The sequence below is a fragment of the Myxine glutinosa genome, chromosome 3 (assembly GCF_964187855.1).
Source record: "Myxine glutinosa chromosome 3, kmMyxGlut1.1, whole genome shotgun sequence".
In the NCBI taxonomy this organism is placed as follows: Eukaryota; Metazoa; Chordata; class Myxini; order Myxiniformes; family Myxinidae; genus Myxine; species Myxine glutinosa.
Window position 1 is genome coordinate 93,297,067 of NC_136263.1, and position 22,592 is coordinate 93,319,658.

At 41.7% G+C, this 22,592-nt stretch overlaps 1 protein-coding gene across 6 annotated transcripts in view; it reads right to left on the reverse strand.

Annotated features, from left to right (window-relative positions):
- The window catches only part of LOC137423385 (BAR/IMD domain-containing adapter protein 2), a 92,214-nt gene that overhangs the window by 24,914 nt on the left and 44,708 nt on the right, over positions 1 to 22,592 (reverse strand). For all 6 annotated transcript variants that reach the window (XR_010983690.2, XM_078774281.1, XM_078774284.1 and 3 more), the window contains 4 exons: positions 21,135 to 21,287; positions 15,495 to 15,903; positions 9,059 to 9,266; positions 4,066 to 4,128 (listed from right to left, as the gene is read on the reverse strand). Coding sequence is in view for 5 of the 6 variants with exons in the window: in XM_078774281.1 (XP_078630407.1) it covers positions 4,066 to 4,128; positions 9,059 to 9,266; positions 15,495 to 15,903; positions 21,135 to 21,287 (833 nt within the window). In the remaining variant the exon portion in view is untranslated. The remainder of the gene's footprint in view (positions 1 to 4,065; positions 4,129 to 9,058; positions 9,267 to 15,494; positions 15,904 to 21,134; positions 21,288 to 22,592) is intronic.

Here is a 22,592-nt window from a genome sequence, read left to right on the forward strand (position 1 = left end):
TTAATGAAATCAAACACTCAGGCACTCTGAAAAACCGTTTATCAGTCAGCAATATATATCTATTCCGCCAGGGGGTTTGCCCAGGCCCGGCGCCAGGGGGCGTGGCCCAGCGTCCTGGCTGCGGCCTGGCAAGTTGAGGGCGAGCCTGGGCGTCCTGGACGAGCCCGGCATGGTGATCGCTCCGCGTCCTTGATAGGTGCAAGGCGATTGTGAAAACTCAGCGGCAGCCGCTACAATATAGTCTTAATCACATTCAAGATGTGCAAGCGGTAATGTTTGTGACAAAAAAAACAAAACACTGAAAAGCACACAATATTGCTTGTAGTAGTTCATGAATGACATTTGAAAACAATGATGCAAACTGTTAAAGAGCAATAAAAAAAGCAACATTGTGCAATACTTGGTATATGATAAGGGCTGTTGGATAGTGTGGTCCTCGTTTTTTGACTTTTAAAAGTTTAAGTTCTGACCCTGCCAAAAGGTTCCATTTGCCACAAAAACACTCTGTGTAATTTTTTTATTTCAAATATCAATATTTAGAGGTCACCCAAGGCCTTGGAAGTTTTACCATGTACGTGTATAATACATGTATAGGGGGAAGCTGTACAGTGCAACGGTAATGTTGCACTATTCGTGTATGTCAAGTAACATCACATATGCTTGACAGTTTATTTGATGAATTCGGGTTTATTTGTTGAATTATGCTTATACTACACCAAGTTTTGATGAGTATATGACATACACAGATAGTGCAACATTACCCAGTGCAACAGTTTTTCGTCTGTCTGTCTGTCTGTCTGTCTGTCTGTCCGTTCGAAGGTACCGTAAAAACTGCTGAACCAATCGCAACGATATTTTGGGTGGGTAATCCTGGGATCTCCAGGAGTAAAATAGGCCATTTAGTTTTCCCAATTTCAGCTTTGGTCTCCAGCATTCTCAGGTTTGGACTCCCGCATAACATTCGCGTTCGCATAACATTCATTGTGACGATGTTTTCATTGTGACGATGTTGTTTTCCCGGGTGCCGCACAAACGGCTGCACCAATCGCTGCACGGCTGCACCGATCAAACTCGGTGACCTCGGACAAAGACCTTTTATAAGGACACGGGTTGAATCCCTGCTTGAGAGAAATCCAAACCCCTCCCCGCCATCAAGGCCATCTCTCCAACTTACAATCCCATGAGATATGTGGAAAGGACAACCCAAAACCAATATAAACATCATTAAACATCATTCGTATATAAACATCATGAAAAGTAAATAATGATCTCGGCCAAAGTTCAAACGACATTTAATCTCTACATGAGAGAATTCCACATAGCTATTTGGGCGGTGAATACGCTAACAGATCACCGTCTCCATGGATCTTGCCAAGGCCGTAACACCTATCGGCTCAAAATCCTTTTAACTGTTGACTTGGTAGTTTTTACAATGAAGGAAACATTAACAATGTTGTTAAAAGTTTATTTTGTGATTAATTGGAGTTATGTTGTTTGGAATGAAAAAAGAGATATCGAGTTCAAGTGAATAACGACATGCCGTGATGGTTTCTACTTTCTGAACGTGAACTTCGTGGATCGCCATATGCAGATTCGCCACGGTCCCACGATCGATGTTTCTATATGTGAACGTACCCGTTTGTTTGCGAACGGGTACGTTTTTCATGGAAGTCCTTCACGAACTTGCTGTCCATGTCTGACGTGTGACTGAAGGTGCTACAGGAATGTGGAATTTATTGGCTTCATGCTTTAGCATTCGCCGTATATGCATTGCCTGTTTGCTTCTGGCCTCCCACCAGTGTGTAGCATGGGTATCTCCCTTGTACTATTAATGGTGCACGAGAAACAAAGTCTTCTGGTGCGAGAAAACCACCTACGTGGACACAAACAATGGCTCAAAGCTCTTTAAAAAAAAAAAACAAACAAAAAAAAAAACCAAAGAAGATAAAATAAACACAAATAGTCGACATTAAACCCCATGATAACTAAATAGGTATACATAGAAGTTGTCCATGAATGGACGAAACCGTGATATTTAAGGGTTTACTCTACATATACACAATTCCCTCAACTGTTAGAAAGAACTACATGAGAGACAAATGCTTAAATGTTGACTTGACTGCAGAATATTATTGGTTTAAAGAATTACAATGTAAGCTTTTTATTATTGTACACCGCTCCTTTCCTATTCCATCTCCAGGTGTTGCATGAAGTAATCTATGGGCACCGAAGGGGACCCTGCAATGACGCGCGCCGAAAGGGAGTACTCAGTTTTCACTCCGGTTGTTTTCTTGTTTGTTTTTGTTTGTTTGTTTGCTTGTCCGAGCGATATCTCAGCCATCCTTTGAGCTAGGAAGCTGAAATTTATTCACAATAGCGAGCCCGTGGTTTCGCAAAAATGGTATTTTTTATATTTTCATTAATTGATTAATTCCTTAATTATCAATTAAGAACTTATTTACTTCCTTTCTCATCTGGGCAATATCTCAGGCACGTTTTGAGCAATGAAGCTGATATTTGGTCACGATAATGAAGTGATTTGGCTGTAAAGAGTACTTTGATTTATTGATCAATTAATCAATTAATTATTTGATTATTAGTTTAGTTAATTTTCAAAAAGTTAGATTTGGATGAAGCAGTGGTAGTTTTGGTATGCTATTAGCCAATTGATTAAGAAAATAATTATTTTATGATTATTTTAATTTTATTTTAATTATGCAATGCATCAATCAATTATTGTACACCACTCCCTCCCAATTCCGTCTCCATGTGTTGCACTGCAGCAATGCCGGGCGCTGGAAGATATGTTATTTATTTATTTGGCATGGGGCGTTGTACTTGGAATGTTGCTCCACTTATTATTATTTTTACACGTTGGTGCTGAAATCCATGCTATGTACTCAAAAGTTTGAACTTTGTTTTTAAAGAGCTTGTTGGTGAAATCATCAGAACATTTGGTTTGAGTGCCCAATTAATACTGTTTAGATAATTACCACAGAAAGGAAAAAATAATAATAAATGGCACCCATGTCCGAAGGAAGCTGTTTAGTTTGGCATTTTTAATATGAAATAGGCAAAGCCTAGAAACAAACGAAACCCATTATAATTACCCTTTAGTATCATCTAGAATTACATTGTAGAACTGAGATGAAATATGAAGAAGAAGATTTGGTTGTGTGATGAAACTTGAGGAGTTGATATATAATGGAATGTCGTGTAGGAAGAAGGGGGAGTTTGCTTCATTTCTGTATTCTGTGAGCGGACACTTGAGTAAGGTATGATGGGGAATGTTAATGGTCACTTGCTTGCTTATAGACGAGTTGGGAATGCTATTTCGTCCTTTCTTTGTAGTTCTAATGTTATTCATTTATTTTGTGTTTTAGGGTATGTGGAGATAGATTTCAATAAAGCCTCATATCTGGAAACTAGGTCTCGACTTGATTTCATAACAAGAACCCATTAGAATCACCCTTTAGAACCCACTAAAATTACACTTCAGAACATTCTAAAATTAAACAGTTGGTTAGCAAGGTTCTTCTTCATTTTTGATGGATGGAAGGACATACCCAAATATTGAAGCGGCTTCATCGTTTAAAAACACAAACAATTAGAAACTGTTGAGGTTGCAACGTTTCATTTTATCCAAGACAAGATGTGTTGGGTGTAGCAGCAAATAACTCAATCACCACAAGTCTACACTCAAGATACATTAGTAAGCACTGAGAATCAACAAAGTCTCCTTCAAATCACAAATAATACAAAGATGTGTGACGTGAAGGAGTGGGCAGTGACATGTCCGATCGTGGGCACTTGTCTGTTGCCAGGTCTTAAAAGGCCAATAATCCCTGTGCATGGGAAATTGAAACTCGCAGCATTCCATGGCCATTCTGGGCTAACAGAGTTCATGCAATAGTTCTGTTTTCATTACTGCTTGAAAACTTAATTAACTTAATTGTGAACTCATCTCCAGATATTTTATTTAAAACAACCATTTTTTGTGAATTAACATTTTCCTTTAGTATCGTTCGCAATACTAAACTTACAAATGTCCAACAAACAACGTACCTGCCATTACGAGAGGGTGCGTCATCCAGAGGTCGTGTATAGGAGAATGGGAACCAGCCTTTCCTAGAATATCAAACAAAAAGAGGGATGAGTGGAGCCAACATGGGAATGTAATGTTTAATATGGGAAGAGAAAAAGAAACCAAAAAATAAAAAATGATAATAAAAACAACTTGTCCGAGTACAAAACCTGAACAAACTTAAACAATAGCTATAATAATGGGAATTACAATATCCATGATAATTATCAAGATTGCATGACTATATATAGATTAGCTTTGTTCAAAGAAGGCAAGTCTTTCCACAGCGAGATGGAAAGGGTTCCTAGTTTTATTCATCAACCTTTTCCTGCCCCTCCCAACCAAGTGCCGCACCTACAAAATAAACCTAAAAAATAAACTGATGCATTTCCCTCACCGTGCTTCTTTGTTCAAATCACTCGGCACAAGGAAGGGTGAGGAGTTATAGCATTCTTTAAACTGTCATACCCAATGTCCTTATCATGCTACTTTCCTGCTTCTCCGAAGCATCTTAAAAGCCTCTTCCACATGCTTTATGGGTTAAGCCCTTCACCACCAGATGGACAACGTTACTGTAAAACTGTTTCTTTTTTCTCATGAATGCCAAGTTCGAGTCATAAAAAGTTAAATGAAACTCAGCACAATCACAGTTAGAAAATGTACACAATCAGCTACAATTACAACATCACTCTCCACTCCCTGCCACAATTTCCACCACCACCAAAATACCCAAAACAAAGCCATTGATGTAGAAACAAACATGATGGCACACAGCCAATTAGAAATCAGAAACTTAGCAAAACCTACACACATGCAATCAAATGCTCACATTTATAATTATGCAAAATGCATCTCAAAATGAAAGCCAGATAATCCCGATTCATAATCATTCTACCAAAATGAAGTGTACCCTGTGTTAATTTATTATTAACACGAATAACTACCTTCAAATACATTTAAGCAAAGTGATAAAGAAAGGCTTCAAATTTAGTTCAACAAGACAAGTACAAAACAATTATTGCAGTCGGCTTGACCAAAGGAGACTCACAACACGTCTTCTCGGGTAAGCAATTTTTGGCTCGGAAATGTCTGGCAAGCCCCAACCTGCATGGGTATGCTGTCCAGCAAAGCCCCAATATGCAAAACATGTAACCCCGTCAGCGTAGGCCAGGCTGACCCCTTACAAACTTCGCTGCTCACTTTCTCAAACAAAATCAAGCCAAATAAAGTTTAATATATGTAAAATAAATATTATAAGAGACTATTTACTGCCAACAAAGGTCCCATGATATAAATGCAGGGCCAAAACAATTTTATGGCCAACTCTCAGAAGGTAATAATTAAAAAAATACAGGAATTAAAAATAAATAAATAAAGATTCACGAAAAGTACTGAATAAAGGAAGTTTAGAGGCCAGAACAATGAGCTATTGTTGCAGGAATTGTAGCATGGTAACAACCTGCTGAAGCGGGTTCCCACACCCCTCCGACAAGTTTGGAGATGGAGGACACTAAAATGTGCCCAGTCCGATCGACCGATCATCCGTCCATGTACATTTGTGTCCGCAATATTTCAAAAATCGTTCAGCATTTAGCTTCCATATTGTAGATATATATTCCTCATGGCAATATCTAAACCCAATTAGATCACATCTGTGATTGGCTGAATTATGTTGCCATGGCAACCATCTCAGTAATTTGGCTTGTGTCCACAATATTTTAAAAAGGTTCAAAATTTAGGTTTCATATTACACAGATATATTTCTCATACAATCTGAAAGAGACGGGAGACAGAGTATCAGCTCCTTGTTTTATCTTGAATAATTCCACATTTGCTGCACTCCTGCAGGATACACAGATTTAAAATTATCTCCCCAAGTCTAGCTGACTGCTGACTCTTAGGCCCTGCTCACACCTACACTAATGATGACTATAAGGATAAAGAGATCATTCCAGTGCATACGTATAAAGGTGGTCACACCAGAACAATAATTATAATGATAATGACAGCTATCATAGTGTTCTCTTCCGCAGTGACATTTTCCTGCTAAAACTAAAACAATAAAGTCTCTTGTCTGGTAAGAGGCTGTGCATATACGCGACATCAGACCCACGTGCATTTTGGAAACAAGATGGAGGAGAAGAAGCATGAGCAAGTGATCTTTAAGATGCAAATCCTCCGCTACATTGTGCAGTTTCTTGCACCCAGAGTAATCTATCCTGCCTCCTCCCCATCCTCCTACTACTCAACAAAAGCAAGAGAACATCCAATTCAGACACCCATTGCCATATTGATGGAAAAAGGAAGTGGGTGTTTATTGATCCAATTGCTAAACACTATTTTTCAGACCTTTGCCATTTTGCTGCGACTACACACAAAAAAAAATTCTGGTTGTAGTTATAATTATAGGTGTGAGATAGATGAACATGAATACGTGACTGGAGATTTTCTGCTTACTCACAAAAATAGCAACATTGGCTGATAAAAGCTGTCAGAATGGAACTTGCAGTAAATAAAAGCTGTTTATCTTTCTCCTGGGCATTAATATGCAGCAATGCATGTAGTTGCTGGTTTGCATTATTGCTAGGAGCGGCACAGCCGATTATCCAGTGCCCCTGTGAGTTAAGGCAGGAATTCAACATTTGTTCAGGGTGCCGGCGATAACTCGCATCCTATTCCCAAAATACAGCGTGGAAACATTAACCTCCATCAACTCATCCTAGCAGACAGGACAACCAGTTTAACATCCATTCGAGGGACCGTACTCGATCATGCAACGCCGTACTCGATCATGCAACGCCGTGCGTGCAAGCAACCAATCAAACAGTTTATAGCAGGGCAGGGCATCAAACCGACACCAGGAAGCTCAAAGGTAGATTGTGCTACTTCCGTGCAATCCTCTTGGATGGTGATAAAAGTACAAGCCGTATAAGGCCATTTGGCGAACACTATCTGTTTAGTATTTTTGCAAATTTAAGACCATGCCAAAGTTAAGATAAAACAAGCATGCATGCAGTAAAAGATAATGGGTTTATGATGGATTCACGACTTGTCCAGATGAAATTATACGTTGGGGAAATGTATATGACCCATCACGAGTACCCTGATTAGCCCAGAGGTATATATACGAGCCATAACTAAGAATGGGTGTGCATTATCATGCCCATCTATCTCAACTAATGACACCACACAAATAACGAGACAATTATGGAAACAAACACTCTCCATCCCCTCCTCTCCATCCCCTCCTCTCTATCCTCTCCTCTCCATCCTCTCCTCTCCATCCTCATCATCTTGTTCCCCCTCCATCCACTCCCTTACCTCAAACAGCGAGACAGCCGATACCGCACGTGACAAAGCCGAATGCCTCAACACTGTTTGCCTCAAGATCTTGTGTCCCAAACCCATCTCTCTCTGTACCCACCTTGCCCTGGACTCTGTGTCCTTCTCTCCTGTCAAGGTGGAGAAGTTTCTGTCAAACCTGGATTTTGATTCTGCAACTGGACCAGATGGCATCAGCCCACGGGTCCTAAAATCCTGCTCTGTCGCTCTATCTCACCCTCTCTCTGTTCTCTTCGCCCTCTCTTTTGCTTAAGGTCATCTGCCATCTGCTTGGAAATCAGCAAACATTACCGCTTTACACAAAAAAGGTGCAAAAACAGATCCTTGCAACGACAGACCAATCAGCCTGCTCCCAATAATCAGCAAGGTCATGGAATCAATCATCGCTTCTGACATCAAATTCTTCCTCTTCTCCAATGGCTTGATCTCGGATCATCAATTTGGATTCAGTCCAGGTCATTCTACTCTGGACATGCTACTTCTGCTGTCTCAACAATGGATGGAGGTCCTCAATGCCAAACAGGAAATCAGAGCCGTCTCCCTTGACATATCTCGTGCCTTCGATACGGTCTGGCACCCCACTCTGCTCACCAAACTCTCCACGCATGGCTTGCAGACTTCCTTTCTGGTCACAGTCAACGTGTGGCCCTGAATGGAATTCTCTCTTCTCCCCTTCCTGTTCAGGCTGGAGTTCCTCAAGGTAGTGTTGATCTCTCTGACTCTCTGGAAAATCCTCTCCATCTCTTTGCTGATGACTCCACTCTCTGCTGCTCCATATCCAACCCCTCAGATCGGCAGGCAGCAGCCTCTTCACTCTCTGCAGACCTGGACAATATCACAAACTGGTCAAACAAGTGGAACATGTCTTTCAATCCTCACAAATATCACCCCACTTTGTCTCTCCAAAAAGACCGTCTGCACAACCCTCCCATCTATTTTCTGAACAATCTTCTTGAAGAAGTTCTGTCACTTAAGCTTTTGGGTCTCACTATCTGCCATGATCTTCCCTGAGAAAACCACATTTCCAAGCTGGCCACCAAAGCCAGTCACCGACTGGGCATCCTCCATCGTGCGAAGTCCTTTCTGGGCACTTCTGAGCTCCTCACCACATACAAAGCTTTCATCTGCAGCTCAATGGAATACTGTTCTCCCCTCTGGGCTGGCGCTCCTGCCTCACACCTAGCTCGGCTTCACGCGGTTTAAACCAAAGCAATCAGAATCATTGGAATCTCCCACGATGAAGCCGATTCTGAGGGCCTTTCTTTCTCTCACCACAGGCAGGTAGGTGGTCTTTCTGTCTTCTACGGACTCCTCTCCGGCCTTGCTCCCCCAGCTCTGTCTGTGCCGATAAAACACCGCAAATCCACCTCTTTAAATCCCCAACTTCTTTCCTGAAATTCCTCGAAGTGTTCATTTGCTTTATAGCGTGTACCCCTCCCTCCTCCCACAGACCTACTGACGTTCCTGATCTCTTCTGTTGTTGTGATTGTGTGCTTCCCTCTCTCCTCCCCTTGTCTCCCGCTCCCTTCATTGCATGTTTTAGTGTCTGTGCATGTTTTCATGTTCAATGTGTTAGCTCTTACACAAGCCTCGATTCTGTAAAAAAAACTAAACAAAAAAAACAAAACTCACATATTGGTTCCGTGATTGGCTCCGTAGTGCCACCCATCACGTGATGATGGCACGAGCAGTGTAATGACATCCCCGGCATCGAAGCTCAGTAGCGTGGGGTCTCGCCCGGCTGAATGTCCAAAGATTGCTTTCACTCTGGACTTCTGCGAACCGGAATGGTCAAGGCCTGACGCCATTGAGGTTGTGCGTGGAAGCATCCCGTTGTTTTCTGTTTCACAAGACAAAAGAAGAGTTTGAAATGCTCTCTCACAAAAAGGTTCGTTAATTAAATATAAATTAAGTCTGCAGTCACAAGTCAACATCTATAGTGATAAAACAAGCATTATTATATTAAATAAATCTAAAATTATGGTCAAAATACACTAAAAAAAAAAAACTTTCAGGAAAAAAGATATATATTGTGTGTTCAGAAAACAGTCGATATACTTGCATGAACCACTTTTCTTCGCCAAAGAATTCATGATGTTTTAGGAACTGGAGATTCACAATACACAACTAGAACAGCACTCAATCGAGAGCATACCTCTGCCTGGTTAACCATATCACTCAATAGTGAAGAATCACTTAAAAAATTATACTAGCTGGATCCGGATCCGGATCTTCACCAAAATTTAATAGATTTTTCCTTGTCACATACACAACCTGTCCAACAAGTTTCGTCCAAATCCATCCATAACTTTTTGATATATCCTGCGATGTGTTGTTTTGGTCCGATCTCCCAATGGTGAAGAATCACTTTAAAAATTCTAGTAGCCGGAACCGAATCCGGATCTTCACCAAAATCTAATCATTTCGTTCTTGTCACACACGCTACATTTCTGCCAAATTTCGCCCGAATCCCTCCACAACCTTTTGAGATATTTTGTTCACAAACAAACGGACAAACAGACAGGGGTGTAAACATAACCTCCATCCATCCACCTTTGGTGGCGTAGGTAAAAAAAAGACAGACAGAGAAAGAGACAGACAGAGAAAGAGACAGACAGAGAAAGAGACAGACAGAGAAAGAGACAGACAGAGAAAGAGACAGACAGAGAAAGAGACAGACAGAGAAAGAGACAGACAGAGAAAGAGACAGACAGAGAAAGAGACAGACAGAGAAAGAGACAGACAGAGAAAGAGACAGACAGAGAAAGAGACAGACAGAGAAAGAGACAGACAGAGAAAGAGACAGACAGAGAAAGAGACAGACAGAGAAAGAGACAGACAGAGAAAGAGACGGACAGAGAAAGAGACGGACAGAGAAAGAGACGGACAGAGAAAGAGACGGACAGAGAAAGAGACAGACAGAGAAAGAGACAGACAGAGAAAGAGACAGACAGAGAAAGAGACAGACAGAGAAAGAGACAGACAGAGAAAGAGACAGGGGTGAAAGCATAACCTCCATCCACCTTTGGTGGTGGAGGTAACTAGCAGTTACAAGTATTGATGCATGACAGTGAAAGCACAATCAACGTTTTATTATATATTTTTAAATGTTCAAGGACTAATATTTTAACCTATGTTTTTCACATTCAGGAGTACGAGAATATTGTGTGCTAGAGATTAAACACCCTTAGAGTGAAGGTGGGAAGTAGGGGTGAGGTAGGGAAAAGAGGTGGGGGCAAGAGGGGGGATGGTGAGACCTACGTCATTCTTCCTTATCTCCTATTTTCTCACATTCCCATCCCCCTCACCCTCACCCTCACCCTCACCCTCCCACCCGCCACTCGACCCCGACCTGCAGAGAGTATAACACTCTGGCACAGATTCTTCGCATCGTCCTCGACTAATGAACCGGAGCCTTACCCTAGCGAGACGATTATTATAGTTGGTATGTTTTCACCGGGCCAAACAAAAGTTGAGCATTTGTAGGAAAAGTGCTCACTAGGCCTATGAAGACATGAGAATGAACAATTTCTCAAGCTGGAGCAAGAATACTTTTTTATTTTATTAAATACAAAGTCAAGGCTCGAGGAGGAGCTAGAACATAGAACATATCAGGACGTAAAAGAATGAAAGGAACAGTAAAAGGAGGAGGGGGGAGGGGGGGCACACCAACAGTAGGGTTCATCGATTGTCTTCATAATGTCTACTCAGAGTGTGCCGAAAGCAAATTTTGCTCACGCACACACTGGGTTGGCAGGATAGCCTAGATGTGGAGTTATGCACACACCTCTGTGAGCTGTCTAGCCTGGGATTGAACCTCTATCCAGCGCTTCGCAGGCAGAGCGATACATCAACTCCTGCATACGGACAATAAACTGGACATCTCGTCTATCGGCATTAGTTTGTGAATGTTAAACATCCCATGGAGTTCTTTGTGAAGAATAGGTGAGCTATCGCCGGCACTCTGGCCAAATTCCAAATTCCTTCACAATCTGTAGAGCATCCTGCATTGGAGTGACAACCCATCCAGGACTGGAACCGCAGCCAAGAATCCACTTTGGCAGCATCTACAGTACAGTATGCACACACTCCTCGTATCAATCTGGCAAAGCGTGTCCAGTTATTGTGGAAATGTTTTCAAATTGTAAAAATAGAAAACCTGCAATTCCCTTTCAATTGTTACATCGTTTTAACCATTTATCACTGGAATGCCTCATGGATGACATTTACTGGAACAGTAACTTGGGAATGTGAATAGATTTCTGGTGCAATGTGTAACCCATGACAGGTAGGTGTGCCTCTTCGAGTCATTGGAAGGGTGTGGGCACCAATATTGTCCCCATGCCTTTACAATGACGATGTCAAACATAAATAACCATACATATCCGCCATTGGGTGACACATCATTCCAGGATTCCAATGGCAATCATCCAGCAGATTATAGTGGAGGTCAAGCAAGGTCATCTTACGGGACGATTGCTATATGTGAGGAATTATTGAATGGATGCGTTCTTTGTATTCAGTCCAGGCTCACTGAAGAACCAGAACGGCACTCTGACGTCACGACGTCGTCTGATAAGCCTCAACCCGCATTATTGCATCATTATAAATACTTGCACCAAGTTTGATATTCATCCATTCAGCTGTTCTAAAGTATCACATTTATATCTGACATGACCTCTGACCTTTGATGCCGAATTCAATTCAGTTCATCTTTATATCATGATATGTACTTATACCAAGTTTGGTTAAAATCCCTTCACTGGTTCACAAGTTAACACAGTAACAGAATCTTTACCCAATGAGACCTCTGACCTTTTGACCCCATAATCTCATCCGTTTATCTTTACGTCATTACACCTACTTGTACCAAGTTTGATTTAGCCGTTCTCAATTTATTGCAGTAACGAAGACCTATCACGGACAGACGGACAGACACACGGACAACCCGAAAACATAACGTCTGGCGACTTCATCGGCGGAGGAATACAATAGGTCACAAAAGGTAGAAGGGAATGCACTTAAATGGGACATGTGGACGCAACAAGAGAATGAAAAAAAAAAAAAAGAGAGAAGGAGAAAGAAGAGGCAACCTGTAAATAGACAGAGAAGTAATGGTAAGATTACTTAAATGGGACATGTGGATGCAATAAGAGAATGAAAAAAAAAAAAGAGAGAGAAGGAGAAAGAAGAGGCAACCTGTAAATAGACAGAGAAGTAATGGTAAGATTACTTAAATGGGACATGTGGACGCAATAAGAGAATGAAAAAAAAAAAAAAGAGAGAAGGAGAAAGAAGAGGCAACCTGTAAATAGACAGAGAAGTAATGGTAAGATTACCTGGAGCTAAGTCATTTGTGCCCCACCACAAATCCCTACACTTCCCACCTAAAGCAAATTTGAAAAATAGCATAAAGTTCTACCAGGAATGACCCAAATTTGAGTTAAAAAATCAAATTACAGTTTTTAAAAATCGCCATTTTGACCCCTGTGACTCCAAGTCCCCACCCCCTGAGGCATGACCTGTAAATTAGAGGAGGGGGGAGGGGGGTCAAATCCCAAAAATCTTTACATACTTCATGCACCCATAATTGCATTTTTTGGTATTTGACCTCTTGACCGCAACGCGGAGGGGCTGTTAGAGGCATAAATTTCCCAGAGGCATAAAGCTGAAGATGAGGTATAAAGTCCCCAGAAGGGGTGGGGGGGGGGGGGGGGGGCATAAACACTGTACTCGTCATTACAAAACACTATTGTGAATCTCCTACACCATAGGCCGAGGTTGAATTGAGCAGGTGATACTCATGCCTGGATGCCAATGTTCTTAAGATTATAATGTTGAAACTATTCTAAAGACAGGATAAGTACATGGTAATGTCCTTGCAAGCATTGACATTTCCTTCCATGTTTCTGACCACTCATAATGGATGCAGAAGCCTCTCCATATTCCGTGAGCACAATTTGACGAGAAAGCAATATACTGTATTGATGAGGTCTTGCATTGTTATATTCCCTATTTTGGTGAAGCTACCATGCCCAACTTTGTTATGATAGGAATGCTCAAACTCATGGGGCGTGCACTGGTCAGCAGAACCTTGGAGACCATCTTGAAGAATGACCACCTTGCTTGCCCCGTATCCTACTGAACATGTGTGGGAGAGGATACAGGTCACAATATAACAATGTCAGGTACCACCACAGACTGTCGATAAGTTTTCAGAATCTAGAGCTCTCAACATTATTGGAATCTCCTGCAATGAGGCTGGAGCACAACAAATGTTGCTCTCACGTCACAGACAGTTCGGTGATGTTATTTTTATTTTTGAAACTACCTCTTCCCTCGTCGAGCGCCGTCTGCTCTCTTGGAACTCCAAACTTCCACAGCTACTCTGGGAGGAACACGTTCTGCCAGTAACTCCTTCCTGATTAAAGTTACACGATTCAGGATTTCCATCCCCTCCACTTTTTTTTTCTCATATTTTCTCCAATTTGTGGAACATTCTTCAAGAGACATTTCAATTGCACTAATCCTTCTAGGGTTTTTTTTGTAATTGGTGTTCCACCATTTCATGTCCCCCCCCCCCCCCCCCCCCCTCTATCAGGAAACTTTATCACTTCCATTAACACCACCTAACCCAATCAACTTACTCGTAGGTTACTTTAGGCTTGTTTGTACTACTCCATTAAAAGCAGGGGTAAGAGGCATTCGTTATTTCCAGGTTTACCTGCCTCTGGCCTTGCAACGAGTGGTTTGAAAGGGTGCCGGTACCGGTAAAGAAAAAGCAGAGCATGGCCGGTTGGGTGCAATGATTTTGTTAAGCAGTGCAGTTGTTTATTGTATAGAACTTTGTGTCTCTTTGGACACCAAATGGTTATATGGAGTAAAAACAAAATGTGACAAAATGCTTGTGCTTGAAGTTAGATTTTTACCTGTGTTTGAAAAGAGACAGCTCTATCATTTTGATTGCACACAGGATGGGAGAATGTGGAAACATGTGACATCACACGGATCATCCATATGTGTGGATGTGTGGTGTGACCGCCAATATACCTACATGGTCACCCCTCGCACCTCAGCAGGCCTGCTCCCTCTTGGACTGAAAGGAGTGAAGCGGAAGGATGGAAACAAGTCTCGTGTTTCTCCTCCCCTTCTCTTGGCTCATTCCCTCCCTTGTTCTATTCAACTGTGGGCCCCATTGCCACTACGTTACCTTTGTACGCTGTTACCCGACTCTTCCTTGAGCCTCGATTTTGTGTATCAACAGAAAACAATTACTATTTCAATGAGAATGACTTGAAATTTGATTGAAATAGAAGATTAAAAATGTTTTTTTTATATAGAAATTATTTATAGCTTACTTTTAAAACGACCATTTTGTATTATAGTGACATCCCACCACCTCCACCCTCCCCCTTCCTCACTTTGTTCTTAGCGTTCTTCAATGAGTGTACAATACCTAGAGACAGGGGCGTCGGAGGAAGGGTCGGTGGGGTCAGGAGGGGCCGCTGCCTCAGGGCCCAGGGTCGTTGAGGGGCCCGAGCTTCTCCTGTAATTTTTTTTTAAACAGTACAGTGAAAACCCGTCGGCTCATCATTATTTTCTCATCGCTACATTTAAACCCAGAAGCTGATTTTGCTTTATTTATGAGCCCACTGCTACTCTAAGTTAGGATCTTCATTAGAGAAAGTCCCTTAAAAAGTTATAAAGGAGAAAGCGTGGGGGTGGAGCCCCAAGGTTGTTACAAAATATGTTCAGGAAATAAATTAAATATTACACAGAATATTTCCAAATATATTTTTAAGAAACAAAAGCGTAAAAATTAAAATGGATACAGTTTATAAAGCAGAAGAAGAAGAAAAACCACCTTTGGAGGCCATTTTTCCCTGCAGAGCGGGGGTTGGCCAAAAAGTAAAAAGTTAAAATAAATAAAATAAAAAATAAAAAAAAAGTAAAAAAGTACAAAGTAAAAGTTTATAAAGCAGAGGTGGCATATTAATAATCCGGTGCATTTTAACCAACAACAGCATTTGTAGTTACGTCGTGGAGGGTAGAGTGGATTTAAACTCACCAGGCTGTACAGAATGACCATCTGTGGCAGGGGATTGCAGTCTGCGGGAAGGCAGTGTGCATGCATAAGCATCGCTTACTTGCTTGGGGGGCACAGACCGTCCAGACACAGTTCTATAGTCCGACGTTGACCCCGGCAAGTTTGTGGGCAAGTTCTTCACTTTTATTGGCTGTTGATTGGCCTGCCTTTTGAATGCCGCCAGTTCTGGAGGCAAAGGAAAAGCAGTGGTGGTGGGAATCGGTGCCGATATCCAAGAATTGCTGCCGGAGCCCTTTTCCGGAAGTCTATTCACCGTTGCAACGGTGCCCATGATGGCTTTCACTCGCGTCATTGTTGCATCGGGGATGTTGGCATAGGAGCCAGCGGTTTCTTTCCAAGGCGTGACCTTTTGCTGCATGATAAAGTTTGCCTGCGAGGAAAGCAGGACGAAGAAGAGCAGAGGAGCAAGGGATAAATTGTCAATTTGCAAGAAAGAGTGGTGGAATGAGAATATGGACGGATAGCACAAGACAGGCTTTGAAAGCAGAGGAAGCAGCACGTAATACAACGCGGTTTCCAAGAGAGTTTACAAATGGATACAAGGAATGCCGAGTCCAAGTCTCAAAACTTAGCTGCCACTTGGAGAGTACGTGACTAGTTCCGTTTCAACCTGACATTGTTAGTTTGTGTTTTAGTCACCGCTTTGGTAAAATATTTGTTTTTATAAAGCAATAAACTAGTAACAGATAGCATTTTGGGTGTGGCAGCTAGACTAGCCAAAAGGCCTACACTTGCTCATAAAACAACCAACTTTAAAGCTCACAAACAAGTGCACACAAGTCAGCTCGTCTCTCAGAATGACCTCCCAATGGTTTACAAATGAGAAAAATGGAAGAAATAAACTTGTAACGGAATGATACTGGTCATGACAACAGTATATGTTTATTCACTGGTAACGAGTTTGTTTGTCAAAGAAAATTTAAACGAATCATCAAAAAGAAAAATGAACAATTGCGGGGAGAAAAGTTATACATTTTAACACTAAACTTTAATTACCCCTCGCACGCAAAGCAAAAAGCTATGTGAAGCAATTTGTTAATGTCCGTCCGTCTGTCTGTCTGTCTGTCTACAAATGTCCGTTTATGATTGAGGAACAACTTATTTAAATTGAATGTTAGATTTTGAGCACAAATCGGAGCATGAATCGGAAAACAAACCCACCGTTTAACATTACTGTCTCTGAATTCCTCCCAATTGTAAATTCCCAAAGAGCGAGATAAATTTTTTTTGTACTACGTCTTCCTGCCCGGCAAATAAGCAAAACTGAAAATCATTCCAAACAGGAAGCGTACTGTTTTTAACGACATAATAAAAGACAGGTACAAAAAACGAATGCAACGTGTTTATTTATTTATTTTTGTATACCAAGTCAAGGTACGTGCAAGAGCCAACACATATATTAACATATAGTAAACTAGTGGGGTCACCCGTGGGAATCCCACGGGCATGGACGTGTGTGACATTTCGATATATTGAGTTAGATGCTGCACCTGCACATGCAGTTTCACAAAATGGTTACTGCCAATTTATCAGAGGCACAAATGATGTCGTCTACACAATGTATTTCCTTCTGATAACATGTGAATGCATGTGCGTGCACACCCACACACACATATCACCCACACACACATACTAATCTCGTTTTTTCATTTCTGTTCCCTACAATTCTGTCTCTCTCTTCTTCACAGACACACACACTATATACAGTGTATATATATATATATATATATATACATATATACACACACACACACACACACACACACACACACACACACACACACACACACACACACACACACACACACACACACACACACACACACACACACACACACACACATATATATATCTCTATATATACAGTCATGAAAAAGTAAGTACACCCCATGTAAAGTTTTGACTTTTTCAACATATTTCAACATACAGCTATTTCATCTTCATTTCAACAATATTGATAGATAAAGGTGATATAATATAACAAATATCATGAAACATTTACATTTTGTAGTCCATTGTATAATTTAAATAAACATAAATGCAAATTTCGCATGTGGAAAAAGTAAGTACACCCCGACATTTATCACTACTTCAAATACCTAAAATTAGAATCAGGTGCACCAGCTCAGGTGCAAATGATTAGAACATCATCAGAGAGGATCTTGGAGGAACCCGTCTTATTTAAACCTCAGACATTTAGTTTGGTTTGCTCTTTGTTGTTGAAGTGTGCGGCGTCACCATGTCTAGATCAAAAGAGCTATCCAAGGCTTTCAGAAAGAAGGTTATAGATGCCTACGAGTCTGGGAAGGGATTTAAAAAGATCCCCAAACAATTTGAAATCAATCATTCGACTGTCCAGAAGATCATTTACAAGTGGAGAAGATTGCAAACAACTGCGAACTTGTTCAAGCCAGGCTGCCCCAGCAAGTTCAGCCCGAGGGCAGACCGCAAGATGCTGAAAGAAGTCTCTAATAACCCCAGAATGTCATCACGGGACCTGCAGGTAGCTCTTGCCACTATTGATGTCAAAGTGCACAAGTCTACCATTAGAAAGAGGCTGCACAAATTTGATCTACATGGGAGGTGTGCCAGGAGGAAACCTTTGCTGTCCAGAAAGAACATCAGGGCAAGACTAAAGTTTGCCAATGAACACCTCGGCAAAGACCAGCACTTCTGGAACAATGTGCTCTGGACAGATGAGTCAAAGGTAGAGCTATTTGGCCACAGTACCAGAAGACATGTTTGGCGAAAACCAAAGACAGCATTTGACCACAAGAACCTGATACCAACTGTAAAGCATGGTGGTGGAAATATTATGGTTTGGGGCAGCTTTGCTGCATCAGGGCCTGGGCAGCTCACCATCATAGAATCCACGATGAATTCTTCATTATATCAGAGGGGTGCTTGAGGATAATGTGAGGCCATCTGTCGGAAAGTTGAAGCTCAACCGAAGGTGGACCTTGCAACATGACAATGACCCTAAGCATATCAGTAAATCCACCAAGGAATGGCTGAAAAGAAAGAAATGGAGGGTTCTGGGATGGCCAAGTCAAAGCCCGGATCTAAATCCCATCGAGATGTTGTGTGGGGATTTGAAATGAGCAGTGCATGCAAGAAACCCCTCAAACATCGCACAGCTGAAATAATTCTGCATGGAGGAGTGGGCAAAAATTTCTCCCAGTCGATGTCAGAGACAGGTAGACAGTTATAAGAAATGCCGACTTGGTTGTTTCTGCCAAAGAGGGCAATACCACCTATTAGAGCCAAGGGTGTACTTACTTTTTCCACAGGCGAAATTTGCATTTATGTTTATTTAAATTATACAATTGACTACAAAATGTAAATGTCTCATGATATTTGTTATATTATATCACCTTTATCTATCAATATTGTTGAAATGAAGATCAAATAGCTGTATGTTGAAATATGTTGAAAAAGTCAAAACTTTACATGGGGTGTACTTACTTTTTCATGTGACTGTGTATGTGTATGTGTATGTGTATGTGTATGTGTATGTGTATGTGTATGTGTATGTATATATATATATACATACATGTATACACACACACACACACACACACACACACACACACACACACACACACACACACACACACACACACACACACACACACACACACACACACACACACACACACACACACACACACACACACACACACACACACACACACACACACACACACGAAAAAGTAAGTACACCCCATGTAAAGTTTTGACTTTTTCAACATATTGTTATGTCGGTGAGTAGCAATATGTAGAGCCAGATAGATCTGTGTAGGTAACGTGCTTCGTCTGTCGCGGTAAGGAATCTACCTTGTAATAAGTTTCATGTGTAGGCGTATTGTCGGTTAAGAGTATACCTGTGAGCATACCAGGATGTTCGAGTGATAAGTAGCGTAGGGATTAAAGAGTAGCGCCCCTGAGTGTCCACACCTGGTAGCCAAACCTTTGTCCGTTTTGGTACTGCACCCATTTAGACACTTAGGTAGGATCTTTATTGCAACACTAAATAACTCCCTTCCCTGACATGACTTTGGAAGCCGGACAGGCAAGGAAACCAGGCCGGGACACCGCCGATGATGGCCGCCGCCAATTACACTTCCGACAGGCCTAGCCACATTGAGTGCCATGCACTATGACCATGGAACAGGGAACGAGTGTTGGGGTGGCGCGGTAGGCGTGAAACTCCAGCCAACGAGTCGGTGGAGGGCACAGATTGGGTGGCGCACCAGTGCTGACGTCACCACCGCTGGAAGGTTATTTAAGGGAGCGCCGAACATTTTTTTTCTCTCTTGCGGCTCTTGCGGTTCGTGCTCTTGGAGATTCCTGGCCCTGGCAGTCCCGGTGCGATCTCGAAAGGAGAGAGTCCTGTCCCTGGTTACGTTGGCTCGCAGTCTTGGCCCTGGTTGAGTTGGCTTGAGTTGGCTTGTCGATCGTGTGTGAAGATCGACCTCGTGGTGCTTGGAGAGGTGCTTGTGCGGGAGCGAGGCTCGGTGCTGTGAACGGGCCTAGCGATGCGTGCGAGGCGGGCGGAGGATTCCTCCAGGCCAGAGATTGAAGACGACAAGACAGATAAGACCGAGCTCCGCATACCCAATTACATAACGGACGTGTTATTTTGGTTGTTCACTCCCTCCGTCTGTATTTGACGCCAGTGTGTGGGATCCCAATCTAGGAACTTTATATAATATCGCGTTTTCCTGTCCCTACGTTTCTTTGCAATAAACCCTTGTATTATTTTCTATTCCCTGTCAAACCTGTGCCCGTGTCGAGTTAATTTTCCTTGCAGGATCGAAGCTGCCGTCGGCGTGATCCAGGTAAGCTTTTGCCACAGCCTTCCATTTTCCTTCTTCCTCCCGCGTTTTATAGCCGAATCCATGTTTGGTCGTCGCCTCCAATAAAACCGTTTAGGCCTATCCGCGGTCTCTGGTGTTAACCGGAGTCGCACGACAATATTTCAACATACAGCTATTTGATCTTCATTTCAACAATATTGATAGATAAAGGTGATATAATATAACAAATATCATGTAACATTTACATTTTGTAGTCCATTGTATAATTTAAATAAACATAAATGCAAATTTCGCATGTGGAAAAAGTAAGTAAACCCCTACATTTATCACTACTTCAAATACCTAAAATTAGAATCAGGTGCACCAGCTCAGGTGCAAATGATTAGAACATCGTTAGAGAGGATCTTGGAGGAACCTGTCTTATTTAAACCTGACATTTAGTTTGGTTTGCTCTTTGTTGTTGTAGTGTGCGGCGTCACCATGCCTAGATCAAAAGAGCTCTCTGAGGCCTTCAGAAAGAAGGTTACAGATGCCTATGAGTCTGGGAAGGCATTCAATTTTCCATGCAGAGAAATAGAGAGAGAACAGAAATTACAATAAGTGGGGTTGGGCAGAGAATGAAAGGAGTCGTATGTTATTTCCTTGTATTGCATTGAAGCAATTTATAATGGAAACAAAATATCGACCAAATTCAAGTGAATGTCGATAACGACGATAATGACAACGATGATGATGTTTAAGATAAAATATGATATTTCCGTGCTCACTTTCTCAAACAGACCTTTTCATGGTAGCTCGAAACTTTTCCAATAATCTCACATTGCCGATCGACAAAGCTGCAAAACCGTTTGCGTTCCTCAAGCACAGCCTGCTTGTAACCCTCCACCAAGAAGGAATTTAGGTCTTTCTGTTGTGTGTCGATTTGATCCAGGATCTACCAGGAGAGAAAACACGGGGTGAAGGAATAGTTAATAAGAGCTCCTAAGATAGTATGGTGAGGGAAGCATGGTGTGACATTATAAAATCATCAAATTCATTTGCAGTAAGTGCAGGAGTACAAAAGGTGAAGACATCTACACTATAGTATTATTATTGTTACTAGCGTGACTCGGTGCGCTCAGCACGCCTCTCCACACGTCGTTTCAGAGGGATAGACATCTTTGACCATTTTGGTGTGTTTTGGGTCTTCAGGGCCATTTGGCTCTTCAGGGTCTTTTGGATCCTCTGGGCCTTTAAGGGTATTTTGGGTCTTTGGGGTGTTTTGGGTCATTGGTGTCTTCAGGGGATTTGGGGTCTTAAGGGTCTTTTGTTTCCTCTGAGTCTTTAAGTCTTTGGGGTATTTTGATTCTTCGGAGGTATTTACGGGTCTTTTGGGTCAAAAGGGTCTTTAAAAGTCTTTGGGGTGTTTTGGGTCTTTTTGGGTATTCAGAGTGTTTTGGGTTTTCGGGGCATTTGGGTCTTTGGTGTCTTTGATGTCTTATGGTTCTTCAGGGTCTTTTTGAGCCTCTGGGCCTTCAAGGGTATTTTGGGTCTTTGGGGTGTTTTGGGTCTTTGGGGGTCTTTGGGGGTCTTCAGGGGTCTTGGTGGTCTGAAGAGTCTTGGGGGACTTAAAGGGTCATCAAAGGTCTTCGGGGTCTCAGCAGTCTAAACGTAATTAAGAGGGTTAATTAAGAGGGTGTTAATCTTATTTGAAGAAGAAGCCGTTTTCGTCACATATAAACATAACGACATAACCATATACGTTTGCTCAATTATAATAAAAATTTATACACGTTGCAAATACAAAATTAAACCAAAATGGTTTACCAAGTATCCTGCTCAAACTATCAAGCAGTTGGATTTTTGTTTAAAAAGAAATCACCTCCATCATGGATTAAAACTTTTCAAATCATACATCCCTTGCCAAAAAGCCAATTCTGAATTCCAATAAAAGTCTTTTCCAACCTTTTAATGCCACATCTGGGCTTATTTTCAACCTGGCACAGAACTGCGCCCAAAAAAGGGCATTTCGTCAAAAAGCCGACAAAGTACCAAACCCAACCTTCTCTATCCACAAATAACTTCAGATTCCCTTTTCCGCTCCCATATGTCACCATTATTTCTAGATTACAAGAATGTTGCAGGTTAGCAAGATGTTTTAAAAAGTTAATTCGATAAGTTAGAATGAGGGAGGATTATTAAACCCCAAATGCAGTATGGGATCTACTCGAGACCCAAACGATGCATTTGATCCATTTGT